Consider the following 16942-nt stretch of genomic DNA (forward strand, 5'->3'; position numbering starts at 1 on the left):
AAGATGAGTGCTTCCATTTAAACACTTTCCTGGGGAAAGATACACTCTGAAGATCCATTTCCTTCAGTAACACAGCACCAGCAGTGTTCAGTGGCTGTGTTTATAAAGCAAATTACCTTATTATTGTGTTGTTCTGCTTGTTTGTAAATTACTCAGTAACTCTAATTCAGTATAGACTTAGCCTATGTACAATAAACAATATTGGTCTAAAATCTGAAAGTGTCCCCAAGGAACTTCCAGAAGATGACTTCTATGCATAAATTTGTGATTAACTTTTGAGGTCAAGCAAGGGTGTTTCTGACAACTTAGCTCATCAAAATATTTTGATAATAATCTGTTGAATGTAAGCCTAAAAAATTAACCACCTGCACACCTATCTTTTTCATGAGCCATACATGCTTCAAGAAGTTAAGATTCAACTGGTTTGCTGGAATCGCAACAAAAAAAGACAAAAGGAAAGAGAAATAAAATTTATTATAAAACATGTTGAAATAGCAATGACTTAGCTGACTTCTTGCTTTGTTGTTCTAGGCAGAACAAAATCTGACTGAATGCTCTCAGGGAAGCCAAAACAAAATTACAGAAGTAGTATGTTGCCACACTAAAATCGCTTTCTCTTGATAATTTCTGGTTTCCAGCTGACCGGATGGGTTTCTTCAGTCTAAAGAGAAAAAAAAAATGATCTCATAAGGATTTTTATTTTAAACTTGAAACTCACCTATAATTGAGGTTTAGTTTAAAATACTATTTATGAAGTATATGTACTCTATTTCATAAGTAGCATTATTAATACCTAATCTACAATGTAATTAATTTACCAAATTAAATTTTCTATCATCTCACTGTCTGAAGTACATAGCAATACTTTTTCTGTACTTGTCTTTTTTTTTTCCAGCAAGGGAAATGATCAGGTTGCCATTGGCATTTCCAAAACAACACTGTGGTTATCAAAGCACATGAGCAGGAGCTGCCAGTGACAGGCTTTCCAGACATATCTACATCAGTAATGGCAGATGTCATGGAGTGTATTTTGCCCAGCTTTAAAACTGATAAAAAATCCCTGATTCTTTATACTTAAGAGTTACTCCTACTCTAATTCAGTGCAAAATTCCAAGGTTTCATAAAAATTCTTATATTCTTTATATTGAAGACATACACAGATAAACTATACAATCATCTGTTGTCCTCTCCACTGGTAAATCAATTCATATTTTAGAATAACAGTTTGAAAATAAGCTCTTGACTTCAAATTCTAAAAACTGTCAAGGCCAATAACTAATTCAAATTATATAAATAAGTACAATAAACCTTAAAAGTGCAATCCTTTTGCTGATTCCCATATTTTTATCAATACAACCTCACATAGTTCCCCACTGGGTTCAAAACCCAATGTACATGATTGTATTCAGATTTCTCCAAACTTCACCAAAAAGGCCTTTTACAGGAGAGTTCACAGACCTGACACTTATTTGTACTACAGCATATAACAATAATTAGGAATGCAGAAATTAGCTACTGTCCTGTTAATGCTAATACAGAGATTTCTTTCAAACTTCAACAAAATGGATCACAGAAGTATGAAAATGTCCCCTACAGACAGGTGTTATATTTGTCTGAATTTTTCTGATTTTATGAAAATACTTTAAAAAGACTTTTTGACATACCGCAGTATCATCTTCTTTGTATACTTTTATGGTTTTATCAGCTTCAGCCGTTAGCAATCTGCTTTCTGACTGGTCAAAAACACAAGCAAATATTCCTGATTCACTGTCCAAAGAACCTGGCTGTACAGCTGCATGTACTCTCTGGAAATTGTATCCAGTTCTCCAGTCCCAAAGGTGCATAGTGCCATTATCAGCTACAACAAACAAACAAACCAGTTAATTTCTATCAGTTTTCTAAAACCAGCATCATGAACAATTAGTAAATACATCAGGAATACATCACACCACATTCATGTAGAATAGCACAGTACATCCTATAAATTTTCCTGTTTTCAGCTGTTTCCTTTCTCAGAATCTCATCCAGATTTTCATCAGATAACCCAGAGAGATGATACACTACATCACAGGGCAATTGCACAAGTTGCCTTGGAGGCACAGTAAGGACGGGTATTCTGAAAATTAAGCTCCCTGCTCAGTAGCTCCACTGAAGTTGAATGAGGAGGCATCATCTTCCCAAAGAGATTAGGACATTAAGGACTTTATGCAAAGTAGGTTTAATGTTTGCACAGATTTTATTCCAAATCCAGTTTAAAAATCACGTCCAGTATTGCTGCTACTGGCATCAGCTACAGGGCATTCACAGCAATCTGAACGCTCTATTCAGAAGGATACTCTCAAGAAAATTTTTCAGTTAGAAAGATTCAAAGCATTACCTAGTCAAAACAGATCTATTAAAAATTAAATTTCTCCACAGCTGCCAGCTAGACTAGAAATCCACATATTTCAAGAAGGGTGTTTCTACGGTAGAAAATTCCAAGGTAAAATCAACTTATTTTGATTCAGCATCACCTTCTCTGAAGCTGCTGTAGATAGCGTTAGGATTTAAAGGGGAGAATTGATACTCAAATCTTAACTTTTTAAAAGTTGCAATTAATATCAGTAAAATGATAACAGGTTTCTTATGTGGAGAAGGTGTTTTTTAAGACTCAGCTACTATTAACATAAAAAAGTCATAAAAGGATGTTCTGAAAGTGTCTTCAAATAATAATAATGACATATAACTAAGTCCATTCCAGTATTTTGTGAAGTTCTTGTTCTTACTGGGGATGAGCCATTTGCTAAACACAGCTTTATTCAAATTTTAAAATCAAGGGCCCCTTTTACACATAGCTGGAAACACAATCAGAGTAAGGTGACAATGTAATTGGCTGTTTCCCAATTCCTGCTTAGCACATTTCCAACTTACCCCACATCCCTAGCCTACAGGACCAAGGGCACATTGAACCAAGTGCCTTATTCCCATTTAGCTTTAGCAAGATGCTTCTACATCTGCTAGCCAGTGTCACTGCCTCAACATGCAGCTAACGCCAGAGGAGGCACTAATGACCAGCAGATCATAAAGGATGAACTCTGGAGCCTTGCAGCACCAGCCAGCTGAGAAGAGGAAACCTCTTCCATGCAGTACATTAGAAGTCCTTCTAATTTATTTTATTTGCATGCAGCTCAGAAACATCCAAGGTCATAAAAGTGGCCCTACTCACAACAAAATGAAATTATGTCCTGCAGCAGGCTGACAGGCCTAGGTAAGGCAGAGCTCCATGAGCATCTCTATCTAAGGACCTCCAGGAATATGTACAAAGGAGAGAGGAGAGGAATGTGTATTTCTCATTTTTACCTCCTGAGACCAGAACACCATCGGAATTTACAGCCAGTGTGTTTATAATAGCATTGTGACCAGAGAGATTCTGGATGAAGTTTCCATCTGGGAATTTCCACTGCTTAATATTATCTGGAGAACCAGATGCAAATGTGTAACTGAAAGAAAATAAACAAAGTATATTAAAGCTCAAAATAGCTGTAGTGGGAGCAAATGTCCTTCATTAAAACTACTGCTAAATGCTAGTTGTAAATTACTTAACATTAAAACTGCTTTTCTGACATGTTTACTTCACATGAAATTAAGCAATTTTATGAAGTCATGAATTACCACTCCTACTGTTTTCTTTTCTCTTCATAAACTAAACTTTATAACATCCTGTATGTCATAGATTTCATATGCAAATATCTGAAATGCACATTAAGTTCTCTTCAGTTGTTATTCTGGCAAATTTTCAGATATCAGGGCATGACCAGCAAAGGTAACAGGATAAAAAGGCAACAAACCCCAAGCATAGGCTAATGCCTAGTCTTCCAAAATTGCATGAGCAAGGAAAAAGCCCTGCAAAAATGTTACTAAGATAATTTCTTCCACTGAGTCACCCCAAAATAAAAATTTCCTTCATTTTAACATGTGCAAGCAGTTACATGGTTATTTTGTAGCACATACAATAGCCTGTAGGAATACTTTCATTTGCCACAATATCCAGAGAATTTGCTGTCTATTTAAAAGATACCACAAATAAAAAAGTTGAGTATTATGAGAAAACACCACAACATTAAAAAAAATAGAAATACTGAACTGTAGACTGACAGTTGCTACCATTTGACAAGAACACTTCAAGTTTATTTTCAGAAAGGTATTATCAATGAAGTTGAACCCTGAATTACCTTTTTTTTTTCAGAATGTAAGTAAAATAGAGGCTTTTTCTATAGCTAACAGGCTACACAATTTTTTAGGCACACACTGGAAGAGTTTATTCATATCAAAGATGCTGAATTTCTAATAGAAATGACAGAATGTAATTTTAAAATATTAAAGGCACAGAAGTAATCAAGTTCCATGTGAATTCCTTTTGTTCACTATTTTAATGGGGATCCAATAGGCAACTACTGTGCATCAAAACACAGCATCTAAATTCAGAGCACTTCTTAGAACATCTGCTTCAAAGCTTCAATGCTCACGTTGAGTTTTTTTTAAGGCCAGTTAGATTGAAATGTCTTGTGCAGTGAACCACATATTAAAAAGACAGACCACTCTATTAATCACTGTCTCCTTTAGCATTAATCACATGTGTGCACTGGCCCATTACAAAACTACTGCAATTCCTGCCCACAACCATTCAGTTACATATTTATCATTAGCCTTATGAGCACTGTATCACTGAATTTTAAGGACTGAATGAAAGGCACACACATAAGCAACTCTGTGGGATATAAGGCATTCTCAGGATTGCTAATGTACACCAATGCCAACACTAGGGAAGCACACTCAGTGCAGTAAAATATATCTGATAATTGATATATACATTTTTGCATCACCTTAAGTGCATTAGTTTCTCACATTATTATGCTCTACCATTCTAGATCATCACTCACATTTCCTCTCTTCAGTTCTCAGAAAACTATGAAAGTGTAACAAAATAAAGAAAACTTACTGTCTTGGATGTAGCACTACTGCTCTTACAGATTTCTTGTGATTTGTTAAAGTAACACGAGTTTTTCCTGCCACCAAGTCCCAGAGCCGTATGGTAGTATCATGACTGCCTACAATGAGAAGAAAATTTAAAAAAAAACAGTAGAAACCATAATCTTGATTTTATCATAATCACTACTTAGCTAAGGCAGCCAGAATGATGTGAGAGAGACATAAATACTGGGCTAATGCCACCTCAGATGAAGAAGATGCTAGATTGCAAAAGTATTTTTACTCAGTTTTAAGAAGCGCCTAGTTTTTAGGATAACTTTAAGAAGTTACACTGCAAAGCTTGATTTTGACATAATGGGAAAGAAGATGAACACTTAACCACAGTACTGGACACTCCTGAACCGAAATAGGGAGAACTCAAATAGGGAGAACCGAAATATCACAGAAAATGCAAGTCTCAATACATATTATAACACAAATGAAAACACCAGAAAAAAAGGAAGTGCAGAAAAGCATTCAAGCAATGCACAGCCATATTTGCTTAAACATACCATTAATAGTATGTAATAACCATTGCATGGCCCATTTTCAACAGAAACTAGTACGAGATTTGAAAAATTAACCAAGATAACATTATGAACATCACACAATTACTGAACAAACACATTCACCATTAGGTTTTTCCATCAAGTTACTCATGAAACTACACCTACTATACCTGTAATAATTTGTGGTTCTGCAGCTTGGCACTTCACAGTTGCTACTGCATTTGTGTGTCCTGACAGTGTGTGCACACTGGCTTTTGTCCTTACATCCCAAATCTATGAAATCACAGCAAATATGTCAGAGGTCAGTAACAGGAGAATATTCAATGTATTTTAGGCACTAACACTGATTACATAATTTCCTTGCCATAGTCTTACAGATTAAAAAATGGTATTTAGGTGGTATTTTTCACCTAACCACTTATTACAGAACTGCCTCAGCTGGCAAATTTCAAGAAGAGCAGAAACCTGCCAGTTATATGCCTTCCAGGCATACAGATAATTCAAGCCACCATAATCCCACACCACCTTCTAAATACTAAGCAATCCTACATATACTATGTAGTCTACCTACTAAACTAAGAAATAAAACATCATCCTGAAGTGACATGGCAAGTTTGTGTATCTGGGCCTCAATTTTATTAACAATGTAAGACAAAGCTAACACAAACCACCTTAGTATTTAATCTAAATTGATGACAACTTTAGCTAAGTGCTCATTTTTACAAGTGAAGATACTGAAATACACACATCAAGATGCTCAAACACAACAATGCTATACTTACTCGTGCTGTTGAATCCCTGCTGCATGTCACCAGCACATCTATTGTTGGATGCAAGTCTAAGCCATAAACAGCACTTAGATGACCGTGGTAATGTCTGATAACCTAGATGAATAAAAAACCATGCAAACTATTAACTGAAAAAATATTCTAAATGCTTTGATTTTTGTATTTGCTACTACCAATTCCTTCAAGAAACTGCAGCTTACCTTATTGTACTCAAGATCCCAGCACTTCACTTGTTTGTCTTCTCCACAAGAAAAGAGGTATGGACTTCTTGCACTTACTATCACCCCGCGTACGGTACTGATGTGTCCCGTCAAAGACAATTTCAATTTGCCACTAGCAAGGTCCCAAATCTGCACCAAAATAGGTATTTTAAGGTAGACAGGAAAAAGCTACACAGTGAATCTGGGTAAACAGCCCAGATGTAACTGACCCTGCTGCAATGTAAGTTAAAAATACAGTCACACAAACACTTGCTCTCCAGATACTACCATGTAAGAAATGAAATCTCAAGAGAAGAATGGCAGCTACTTCACAAATCCTTTATGACAAGGCAACAAAAGAAAAAATGTTCTGCAGTTCATTATTCCGCAAACAAGAAATTGTTTCCAAGGTCTGGAAACACTTTTAAATAAAAAGGGAACAAAAAAACCCCACCCCTGCAAACTTAGTCAGTAATTTCTTCCAAGCTCTTACCTTTATGGTTCTGTCAGCAGAGCCAGTAACAAACCACTGATTTCCTGGTTCCACTGCAATGCATCTCACCCAGCCCAGATGACCACTGATAACCTTCAGAAAGAACCAAAAAAAATTTATATCAGAAATAATACAACACCTTTTGAAGTAATTTTCCTTCTTCAACACTGAAATTTGCTAGTATTTACCAAGAAAAGACAAATGTGAAATCAGATCTGAAGACAGCTTGATTTCTACTCCAGTTAAAGAGAAAACTAGAAATTTACATACACCAGACTTGGGGAAGCTGCAATATGTAAAGACCTTGTTTGTATAAGCGAATTTTTAATATCCTTTGAGAGTCCATAACACTGTGGCTCAACACTTGAAGCTTTGCAGAGAAAGACCATATTTGAGCACAGATTCCTTCTGCTGCTGGACAGTGTTTATACAAAGAACAATTATAAAAACACTGGCTATTAAATCACATTTCTATACAATAACCTCTTAAAGCACACCATCACCTTCTTTTCCCCAAAACAGGGGTAATATGAGAGTTGGACACTTTCCAATGAAAAATAATGGAGCCTGATCTCACAAGAAATACTCTGCCAACACATGCTTTGCTTTTCAGCAGCCCATTTCTCTAAATTTTCCAAGGTCAGACAGCTAAAATCAAGCCTCATAACTAGTTTCACTGGATGTCATGTTTCAGGTACTGTCATACGGCTCATTTCAAAAGATTTAAAACACAACAAGCTTCTTAGGCAGAAATACAGCAAACCTTCCACCAAATTTAACATAACACAGCTACGAGAGTAAAAGAGAGGTTCAAAGCAAGACTGTGTATACATAACTTAGTTGTGATCACTTTTTGATCACACTTTTAAATCATATTTGATTATATTTTTGTGAATGAGAACAAAAATTATGATTTGAGGTCTTACATAGAGTATGTCTACTTTTATATGCATATTCTTGTAATGTAATTTCTAACTTACTCTGTAGAGTTTCCAAGGTGGATGCCACTGAGGTTTGGGCATGGTTGGAGCCTTCTTTGGCATTAATGCAGAATTTTTGTTTCCACCAGCTTCCACCATAGCCTGTAAATTAAAAGAAGTGTTACTCTTCTGGTTGGTAGTTTATCTCTTTGTCCAAAGCCTAAAACTTTCTCATTCTACCTTCTCAATACTGATTAAATTTAGTCAGTCAGGAGATCTCCAGACAACACACACAGATCCAGAAGCAATCTTGTCAACACCATGTACTGTTCCAGTTAGATGTACAACAGACTCACCACAGCCATCCCAGGAGGCTGGGAACGCTCAGACATTCCAGCATGCCTGTAAATGTCACCCACACCAGCAGCTGTCCGGTTTGCATCCAGCCTGGGGGGAGTGAAAATGGTTCATGACTTTCTCCTGCCAAGTGATGTCACAGGGCTGCACCCAGCTGAGTGCTGTACACCTCTCAGGATGGAGAGTCCAAAACCCCTCCTGGCACCCTGGCCAGGACCTGACCACCCCAAGCTACAGATACCACAAAGCTTCACATTCTTCTCTTCTAACTAAACAAAGTTCTCCTTGTCCCAACTTCCACCCACTACCTCTCATGACAATACAAAATAAAAAGCATAAAAACAATGCTTGTCCACACTAAAAGCAGTTCCTTTAAGAATATTCTAATTACTCCAAGTAGCTCTTATCCCAGCTTCTGTGATTTGCCTTGCAATTCCCACAGGTAACAGTGTCAATGAGGCAACACAGCAGTACCTGGACTGGGAAGCAGGAAGTGCTACAGCTAAGGACTGTGCTGCAGATTCACTTGGCATCCTCTGGACCTTAGTATCTGCTGTCAAAGCCACACCTTGAAAAAAAAAAAAACCATATCAGAAACAAAGACAGCTCCTTTAAACAGGAACTCCAAAGTGTATTATACAAACATATATAAACACATATACCTGCAAACAAGGGCCTGACACACCTGTAATATAAACTCTCATCCCTCAGTAACATTTTCACATCCAATTCAAATCTACTGAAATCTTTATTTTGGCACAAATCCTTTCCATCTTGATCTACTACATATACGAGTACAAAATTTCTAGAGTTGAAAACAGTATGCCAGTGGAAACAAACAAAAAAGTCTAATTAGGAGCAGCATCCATCTCTATATCCAGCTTTAACTGCTATGGAAATCCAAACACCACAGAAATAAACATGATCTTGCAAAGCATTTGCTAACTTAGGCCCTTTAGTACAATTTATAATCCATCCCTCTGCAGTGTTTGGCATCACACAGTGGTGCCAGAACTACAGAAGGTTTAGTCTTACTGAAGTGAGAATTTCAGGCTACATATTCAGATTTTTAACCTTGTCTCAAGAATAGCAGGTGTTGTCTAAAAAGAAATTAAAAACTCTTTGTAAAGTACAGTTTTGGTGCAGACTGGTGAATTTAACTCATCACTTTATTTCTTCTAACCACTTCTGTCAGCTGACAACAAACTCAGTATTTGGGCAAAATATTCAGTTTAAAACAAGAAACAGCCAAGAGAATCTGATTTTGAACCCTGATATAAATGATTCTATTAAAAGAACACTAAACTGAAGGAAGACACTGTGAGCAATTCTTGTCCCCATAGTTAAAAGCAACTATGCCTGGTTTTTTAACGGTTGAGGGTTCACTGAACACTCACATCTGTTAAGTTATAAATCAAGACAACAGATTTTCCACTACACATAATAAACTTAAGCACAATAAAAGATCAACAGCTAAAACTAAGTTCTTACAAGAACAGCAGGATCAGTCAGTAGCAGTGGCAATGAGCAATGACCAATGTAACAACACAGAAACATAACCCTTACAAGCACTACAATTATTACACCCTCAAAACTCTTCCCCAGAGCAAGATGGTGAAACTTACACCTTTCTGCTCTGGTGATGAAAAGCAGGCAACATTCCACTACTATTAATTATGGATTCACATCAAGAGGAAGCCTGCTCCTGCTAGGATGGAGGATATCTTCTTCATACAGGAACCCAAAAAATCCATACAAACACTTGCAAAATTTTACTTACCAGGCCCAGATGGGTATGGGTGAGTACCAGTTACCATATACTCAACTTCTTGCCCTAAAGAGCAAGACAATGTTATATTAATAATTACATTTTATAATGCACTCAAACAGCAAATAGAGGAAAAGAGAGCAGATCATACACAGCAGAAGAAACTAGTAACCACCTTCAATATACATAAACATTTCTCATTTTTATTAATTTAATTTGTTCTGGTTATCTTCTTTTTAAAAAACTCAACTATAAAAAATAATTAATTTGAATGGTGAAGCTACCTGTTATCAAGAAGACTCAAGAAAAATATCTTCATACTGCCTTTGAAGCAGACATCATGACTACAAAGAGCATGGGTGTCTGAAACGTAAGCTAATTGGTTGGTTGTCTGTGCTGTCAGATTCTCCTTAAAAGATTTTCCATTCTCTCTCAACATGCTGCACTTCCACAATACTTCCAAATAAAGCACCTTGGGCAGACTCTGAGAATCAACTGAATATCAACTACCTCAACTGAAACGAGGCAGCATTTTTAGAAAAGAAATTTTCATATGAGATCTAACTAACACACACACATTTTATACATCACAAAACATACATTAAAAAAACTCTACCGATTTGAAATAAAGCGTTTTCTGGTTTAAAAACTGCACAACTAAAAGACTGTAAATATACTATGAAACACAACTAAAATAACAAAAAAACACCCCAAAAAAAAAACAACACACAAAAATGCAAAACAAACAAAAGTCAAAAAGAGCATGTCCTTAATCATGAACTTGCAGACACAAGAAATACATTATTCAACTCTAACACCTAAGTACATTACACACTAATACTACCAAAAATTTAAAAATTACACTTTTCACCAACTAATCACAATAAAAAATCCACAGCACCCAATAACTCCTTTGTTAAAAGCAGCTTTCCCCTTTTTCTAAATCACTTACCTGCTGTGGAACCTAGCAAGAAAATTACCAATTAAATTTTTTTTTTTGTATCTGTATTTATCTCCAGTGCATTAACACTGGACTGCATTCTGGAGATTTTACACCAGTGAGACTGTGACAAAAGAAGGACAAATAGAGCACTAAGGGCACACCAACCTTGGTTTCCAGAGTACTGTTTGTGTCCATAGGGATCCCCGGTGTTGGAGCCTCCCTTCTCCCTCAGGTTCTCCTTGAGCGAGGGCATGTGCAGCACTGAGCCGTACTCCGTGCGCAGCTTCACCGCCATCTTCACCTTGTGGCTGCGCAAGAGGAAAGCAAAACCTCACTGAGCCCCAGCCTCTGAACTGCTAACAGGCTCTGAAATATTGTACAGCGATGTCATACAACTTACTCTACAACTCTAATATTTCTCCCCCCCCAAGATTACAGTGTTGACAGTACAGAAACATCTGAATTTCTGACTTGGGTCAGAAATTGACAATCATTGACAGAGTTCAAAACTTCACTGAGTGCAGCAGCACTCACCTTTCTTCATCCAATGGGATAGGCTTGGCATTGTCAGCTACAAACATGTCATGGGTTCTCTTCAAAGATCTGAACACAAGTGTGTGCACAGAATGCTTTTGGACTTCCTAAAATAAAGAAAAGAGCATTTAAATCAGTTTGAACAGATTTAAATGAAAAACTGAACACTGAAACATAAATTGAACTGAGTAGCAATTTCTCAGTTCTGTTACATGACATGCAACCATTCTGTTCACAGAAGACACTAATCTTCTTGGAAACTAAAAAATTAGGTCATTATGTCAGTTGTTTATTCAAAACTATATTCTATTCCTTGAAAACTTACAAGACTTTGAAAAGCAAGCCAAAAACTTTTATCAAACTTTCTGCACTGGTATCTACATGACAAATCCATGAGTGTAGAAGTTCTATCCCACGTCCTTCCCAATTCTGTTTTTATATGTAGGCAATAAATAAGTCAATTCTTTCTGAAAAAAAAAAACCCTGTAAATTTTCCCTCACTACCACTGTAAAAAGAACATGAGCAACCATGAATTTCTGTGCACAGTACCACTTCATGTTAACATGGCTAATTACCACCTAACAACAGCAGCTGCTGACACCACAAATGGAGGAGTAGGTACCACAATGTCTCCCCAACAGGGAAGAAATTTCTGCAAGTAATTTTTGACAGATGCTTTTCTGTAAACCACCAACTCGTAATGTTGCATCTGGCAGCAGTCGCTGCACCTCCTTCTATAACCCTGGTAGCCCCACATGCCTTCAGAAGTGCATGAAATTCACCCCACAGTAAAGATTCTGGTGGTCTTTAAAACCAGTGGTCTTCTCCACAGCTGTGCTCCCAAACCCTCCCAAAAAGACCCTTTTTGTGGTTTCCCTTATGGACCAACAGTCAGTAGCTCTCTGGTGGTAAAACACCCTGGCATCAATTCCCCACAATCACAGAATGTGCTGGGCTGGAGGTAGCTCACAAGGATCATCGAGTCCTGGCCCTGCACAGGACACCCCAAGAGTCACACCCTGTGCCCAAGAGCATTGTGCAAATGTTCATTGAACTCTGTCAGCCTTGTGGCTGTGACCACTGCCCTGGGGAGCCGTTCTAGCACCCAACCGCCCTCTGGTTGAAGAACCTTTTCCTAATATCCATCCTAAACCTCCCCTGACACAACTTCAGGTCATTCCCTTGGATTCTGTCACTGGTCACCACAGAGATCAGATCAGAGCCTGCTCCTCTGCTTCCCCCTCATGAGAAAGCTGTAAACTGAAATGAGGTTTCCCTTCACCCTCTTCTCCAGCCTAATTACGGCAAGTGACCTCATCCACTCCTCATAAGGTTTTCCCTCTAGACCATTCATCTCCGTATCCTTTACACCTTTTTCTGATACTGTGGTACCCAAAACAGTACCCAGTACTGGAGGTGAGCCCGCCCCAGAGCAGCTCGGAGCGGGACAATCCCCTCTCCTGACGGGCTGCCTGATGCCCCGCAGCACCAATTCCGCATTCGGCACAAGCCTGGCAAAGCAAACCCGCTGCTCACTCCCGCCCCAGACACGCACATTCCCATGGCCCGCACCCGGTGCGTTCTGCGGGCACCTCGCTGTCCCCGGGCCGAACCGGGCGGGGGCCGCAGATGGAGGCGCCGCCACGGACCATCCCCACAGCGGCCTTTCCCACCCGGGAGACAGCGACGATGGCGGGTGCGGGGCGGCGCTTCTTCCGCCCGGCCCCGACCCGCTCCCGCTCCCTGGTCTCGCCCAGAGCGCCTCAAGGGCGCGACAGAGTGAACGCGCGGGGCCCTCCCTCGTCCCTCACCTCCGCCATGGCGCCACCGAACTCCCCCGGCCGCGGCCGCTATGGAGCCACTTCCGGCGCCTTCCCGCGCCGGACCGGAAGAGACGCATAAAGAGGGAAATGGACGGAGCGCCAAAGCAGAGGGGCGAGGCTTATGGGAACCCCTCTCCTCCGTGTGCGGGAGTCGCGGGTTCGAGCCCCGCTGGCGCTGCCAGGGCAGGCGGTGCGAGTCACTTCATCAGTGTGTACAAGTATATAAAGGAGTGGTGACAGAAGAATGTAGCCAGGCTCTGTTTGGTGCTGCCAAGCAACAGGACAAGGGGCAGTGGGCAGAACCTGATGCACAGGAAGTTCCACCTGAACATGAGGAAAAACTTCTTTTACTGTGCAGATGATGGTGCAGCGGCGCAGACATGTTGCGGAATCTCCTTCACGGGAGATAATCAGAAGCTCTCTGGACACAGCCCTGTGCCGCATGCTCTGGGATGACCCTGCTTCATCCGGCAGGTGTGACCCGGTGACCCCACTCACTGCTGTCCTGACCCCGCTCACTGCGCTCCCTCCAGCCGGAGCCATCCCGGAGCCATCCCCCGGGTGCGGTGTTCCCGGAGGCGGGCGCGGCGCGAGCAGCGGCCGGCAGAGGGCGGTGTGGCGCTGCGGGAGAGGCGCCGGCGCTGCCCCGCGCCCGGCCTGCAGCGGGGCCCGAGCGCTGCCCCCTCAGGGTGAGGGATCGCGCCTGGGCTGCGCAGTCCCGCTTGGGTCTGAAGCTATGGGACTTTGCAAATATTTAGGGCCGTGGAGCTACAGGTTTCATGTATTGCTTTCCTCGTGAGTTGTCAAGGGTAAAGCCATACACTGTTGAAGCGCGGTGATACTGGATGTTCGCCATTAGAGCGGACCTTTTGGGAAGAGGGTCCTTAGTTTGGCTCCACGGGACCTCTCCACTCATGGAGAGTGGAGCATGTGAACGAGCTGGGAACCCTTGCACTTCGTGGCAAAGTGTTGGCTGTGAAAGGGCAGAGGCTGTAAATCTCTTCCAAATGTACCCTGCTACTCCGCCTGACATTTCACTTTCAATGATAAGCAGGATAACCAAATGCATCTGTGTAAATTTCAAATAGGCACCTAATTTCTCCACATATACTCATCTGCTTTTAATTCCAGGAACTCCTGTCCTCTTGAGCAGTAGCTGGGATTTGGCCAGCTCATCTTTTGCAGCCACTCCTTCATGCTGCTCTTCTTTACCCCTCACTCTGTCTGCTTGCCTGCATGCCTGAGTTGTGAACAGTTTATAAAACAATCTGAGATAGAAGTAATTCATTGCAACATAATTGGTTCAAACCCACTGTCTTTACTAACTACAGGACAGCGCTAGCCTGGGATTATTTCTGGCACACCCGCTTCCCTGCTTGACATAAATATGGTGTCTTTTCTGCAGTTGATGGCTCACTTCTGGTGGCTGCGCTGGTGGTTTGTATTTAGCAATTTAGAATACAGTGATGGAAACTTGCTTGAAGTGGCTTTGAGCCCCAGCTCCTGTTCTAGGTAGAGCTGGGGAAGATGTGCTACATTGTGTCAGTAGCGGTGGAGAACTATTGCCCGCTCAGCTTCAAGCCAAGGCAGGCAGGTTTCATGTTTAACATGTCAGCCTATTTTGGTAGTCCCTCTGGTGAGGCTGGCAATCCCTGTTGGATTTCAGAGCTTCCCATAAAGACCATCACAGCATCTCATGGAGGGGGAGTGTTGTCTGTCCTTGCTTAAAGTGCAACTAGAGTGCAAACTCCAGGGCAGTGTGTCAAAATGGGGCAAGTCGCTATCATCCTCTTGGGCTGATGACGTTAGACTGAAGATACACAACATTTGAAAGGAAACTTGGGGAGAGCTAGGAATTTCAAACAGGTTTATCTTTCTTTTTTAAGGTTGCACACAGAGTGGCATGTGCCTGCTTGATCACTCAGTTTACTGGTGGATCTGATGTGTGGAAATGGTTTAAAGGCTGGTCTCTGGCTGTCTATAGAGTTGTTTCCTTCCTATTTTCTGTTGAAAGAAATCAGACTTATTTCCTCTGCCTTTTAAAGGGAAACAAATTTGAAATATGCACTCTGGCAGCAAAATAAAAAAAAATATTTAGCAGAAAACTTGTCTGTGCTTGTTGTTACTGTTAATAGTAGTATTCACATGGTCCTGGAGTTGCTGTAGTTTTCTAAATTTTTTTACACATAAACATTTCCCTCAGAAATTTATAATCTGAACTTGTTTCCTGTTATCCTTGTAATGCTTCAGAAACTCAGAGGACAAATTAATCTTTTCAGAGATTTCAGAATGCAGTTGTTAGAGGACAAATTTTTTTTTTTTTTTCCTAGAAGGTTTAGTCTAGTGTGAAATTTAGTCCTGGAACATCAGTAAATTATGTCAGTAATATTATTACGAATACGCACCTCATTAATTTGCTTTGTTACATATGGCTTCTTGATATGTTCTTGCATGTCAGCTACAGCTGCAATTCTGGAAATAGCTAGCTATGTATTTTTATAAGCACTATTTCATAGAAGGTGACTAGCAAATTGGATGAACTTTTAGTGTTCTATTAAAGGCAAAGGGAATAGCCCAGTCATTAATGTTGCTCCCAGAACATGGAGAGAGCATTCATGATCATTTACAAGAAAGCTTTGAAGTAATATTTGCTACCAGTAAAAGCAAATAAGAAAAAAGGATGTTCATCTCAGTGGAGGTGAACATTTAAGTTCACAATATTCTTTTCATAGGATGACACTGTTACAACACTAGTGGTTTAAAAGGACATTTCCAAACCAACAGCTATTTTTAAATTGAAACACTATAGCCCAATGTAAGCCAAGAAGGTTCTGTTCCCCAAGGCCTCTGCTGGGGATCCATCCAGCTCTGAAGAGCCGTGATCTGGTGATCGTGCCTGTCCTGGGTCGGGGGGTTTGTGTAAAGAGGGTTGCATCACTGGCCAGCACTACAAACACAAGGGCACTGAGCAAACAGTTCCTCAAAACACACACACACCTCTGCCAGTAAGTGCCTTTTTAGTAAAAAATGCTGTACACAGGGGTGTTCTGGAACACCAACAGGTCCATGGAGTATTATTGCCATTTCCAGCAGACATGCTGTGGTGTCACCACCACGTTAGCTCTGGGAACACATTATTGCAGTTTCCAGCAGACATGCTGTGGTGTCACCACCACATTAGCTCTTCTCATTAACCATGTGAATTGGAGGAGGGAGTATGAAGGAAGAGATGTTGTTCTGTTTTCAAAGAGAGGGCTTCTTTGATACCATTTTTAGAAGAAATTTAAGCTATACTTTTGCTTCTTCATAGGCTTTATTCAATCCTTATAAAGTGTCAGCCTGACTGTAATGGTTAAATCACATCTCACAACCAAGACGCTAATGGAGATGAACTTCTGCTGCCAAAATGCTTTCCTGCATGCATGTATGTTTGCCAGGATAGACTCCTCTGTATGCCAGTCCAAATTTGGACCGTTTTTGCTGATAAAAGTCTCCAGGCACAGCCTCTGGAGTGCAGACAAGGCCCTTGCTCACCAGATGGACAGTCCCACGCTCCCTGCCCTGAGGTGTCTGGTCATTTGGCATGAGGCCGCCAGCCT

General features: G+C 40.4%; 1 protein-coding gene across 1 annotated transcript; it reads right to left on the reverse strand.

Annotated features, from left to right (window-relative positions):
• Positions 1-455: 455 nt before the first annotated feature.
• Positions 456-13475, reverse strand: PLRG1 (pleiotropic regulator 1). Its single transcript, XM_005486348.4, has 15 exons — positions 13332-13475; positions 11520-11626; positions 11151-11293; positions 10055-10108; positions 8749-8842; positions 8274-8364; positions 7978-8079; positions 6998-7090; positions 6505-6654; positions 6299-6400; positions 5687-5789; positions 4979-5087; positions 3340-3479; positions 1665-1858; positions 456-661 (listed from the first exon to the last, which is right to left on the reverse strand). Exons 1-15 carry the CDS (start codon positions 13338-13340, stop codon positions 602-604), a joined length of 1551 nt encoding a protein of 516 aa, XP_005486405.1. The 5' UTR covers positions 13341-13475; the 3' UTR covers positions 456-601.
• Between the last annotated feature and the right edge of the window lie 3467 nt (positions 13476-16942).

This window comes from Zonotrichia albicollis, chromosome 5, assembly GCF_047830755.1.
Source record: "Zonotrichia albicollis isolate bZonAlb1 chromosome 5, bZonAlb1.hap1, whole genome shotgun sequence".
NCBI classification, from domain to species: domain Eukaryota; kingdom Metazoa; phylum Chordata; class Aves; order Passeriformes; family Passerellidae; genus Zonotrichia; species Zonotrichia albicollis.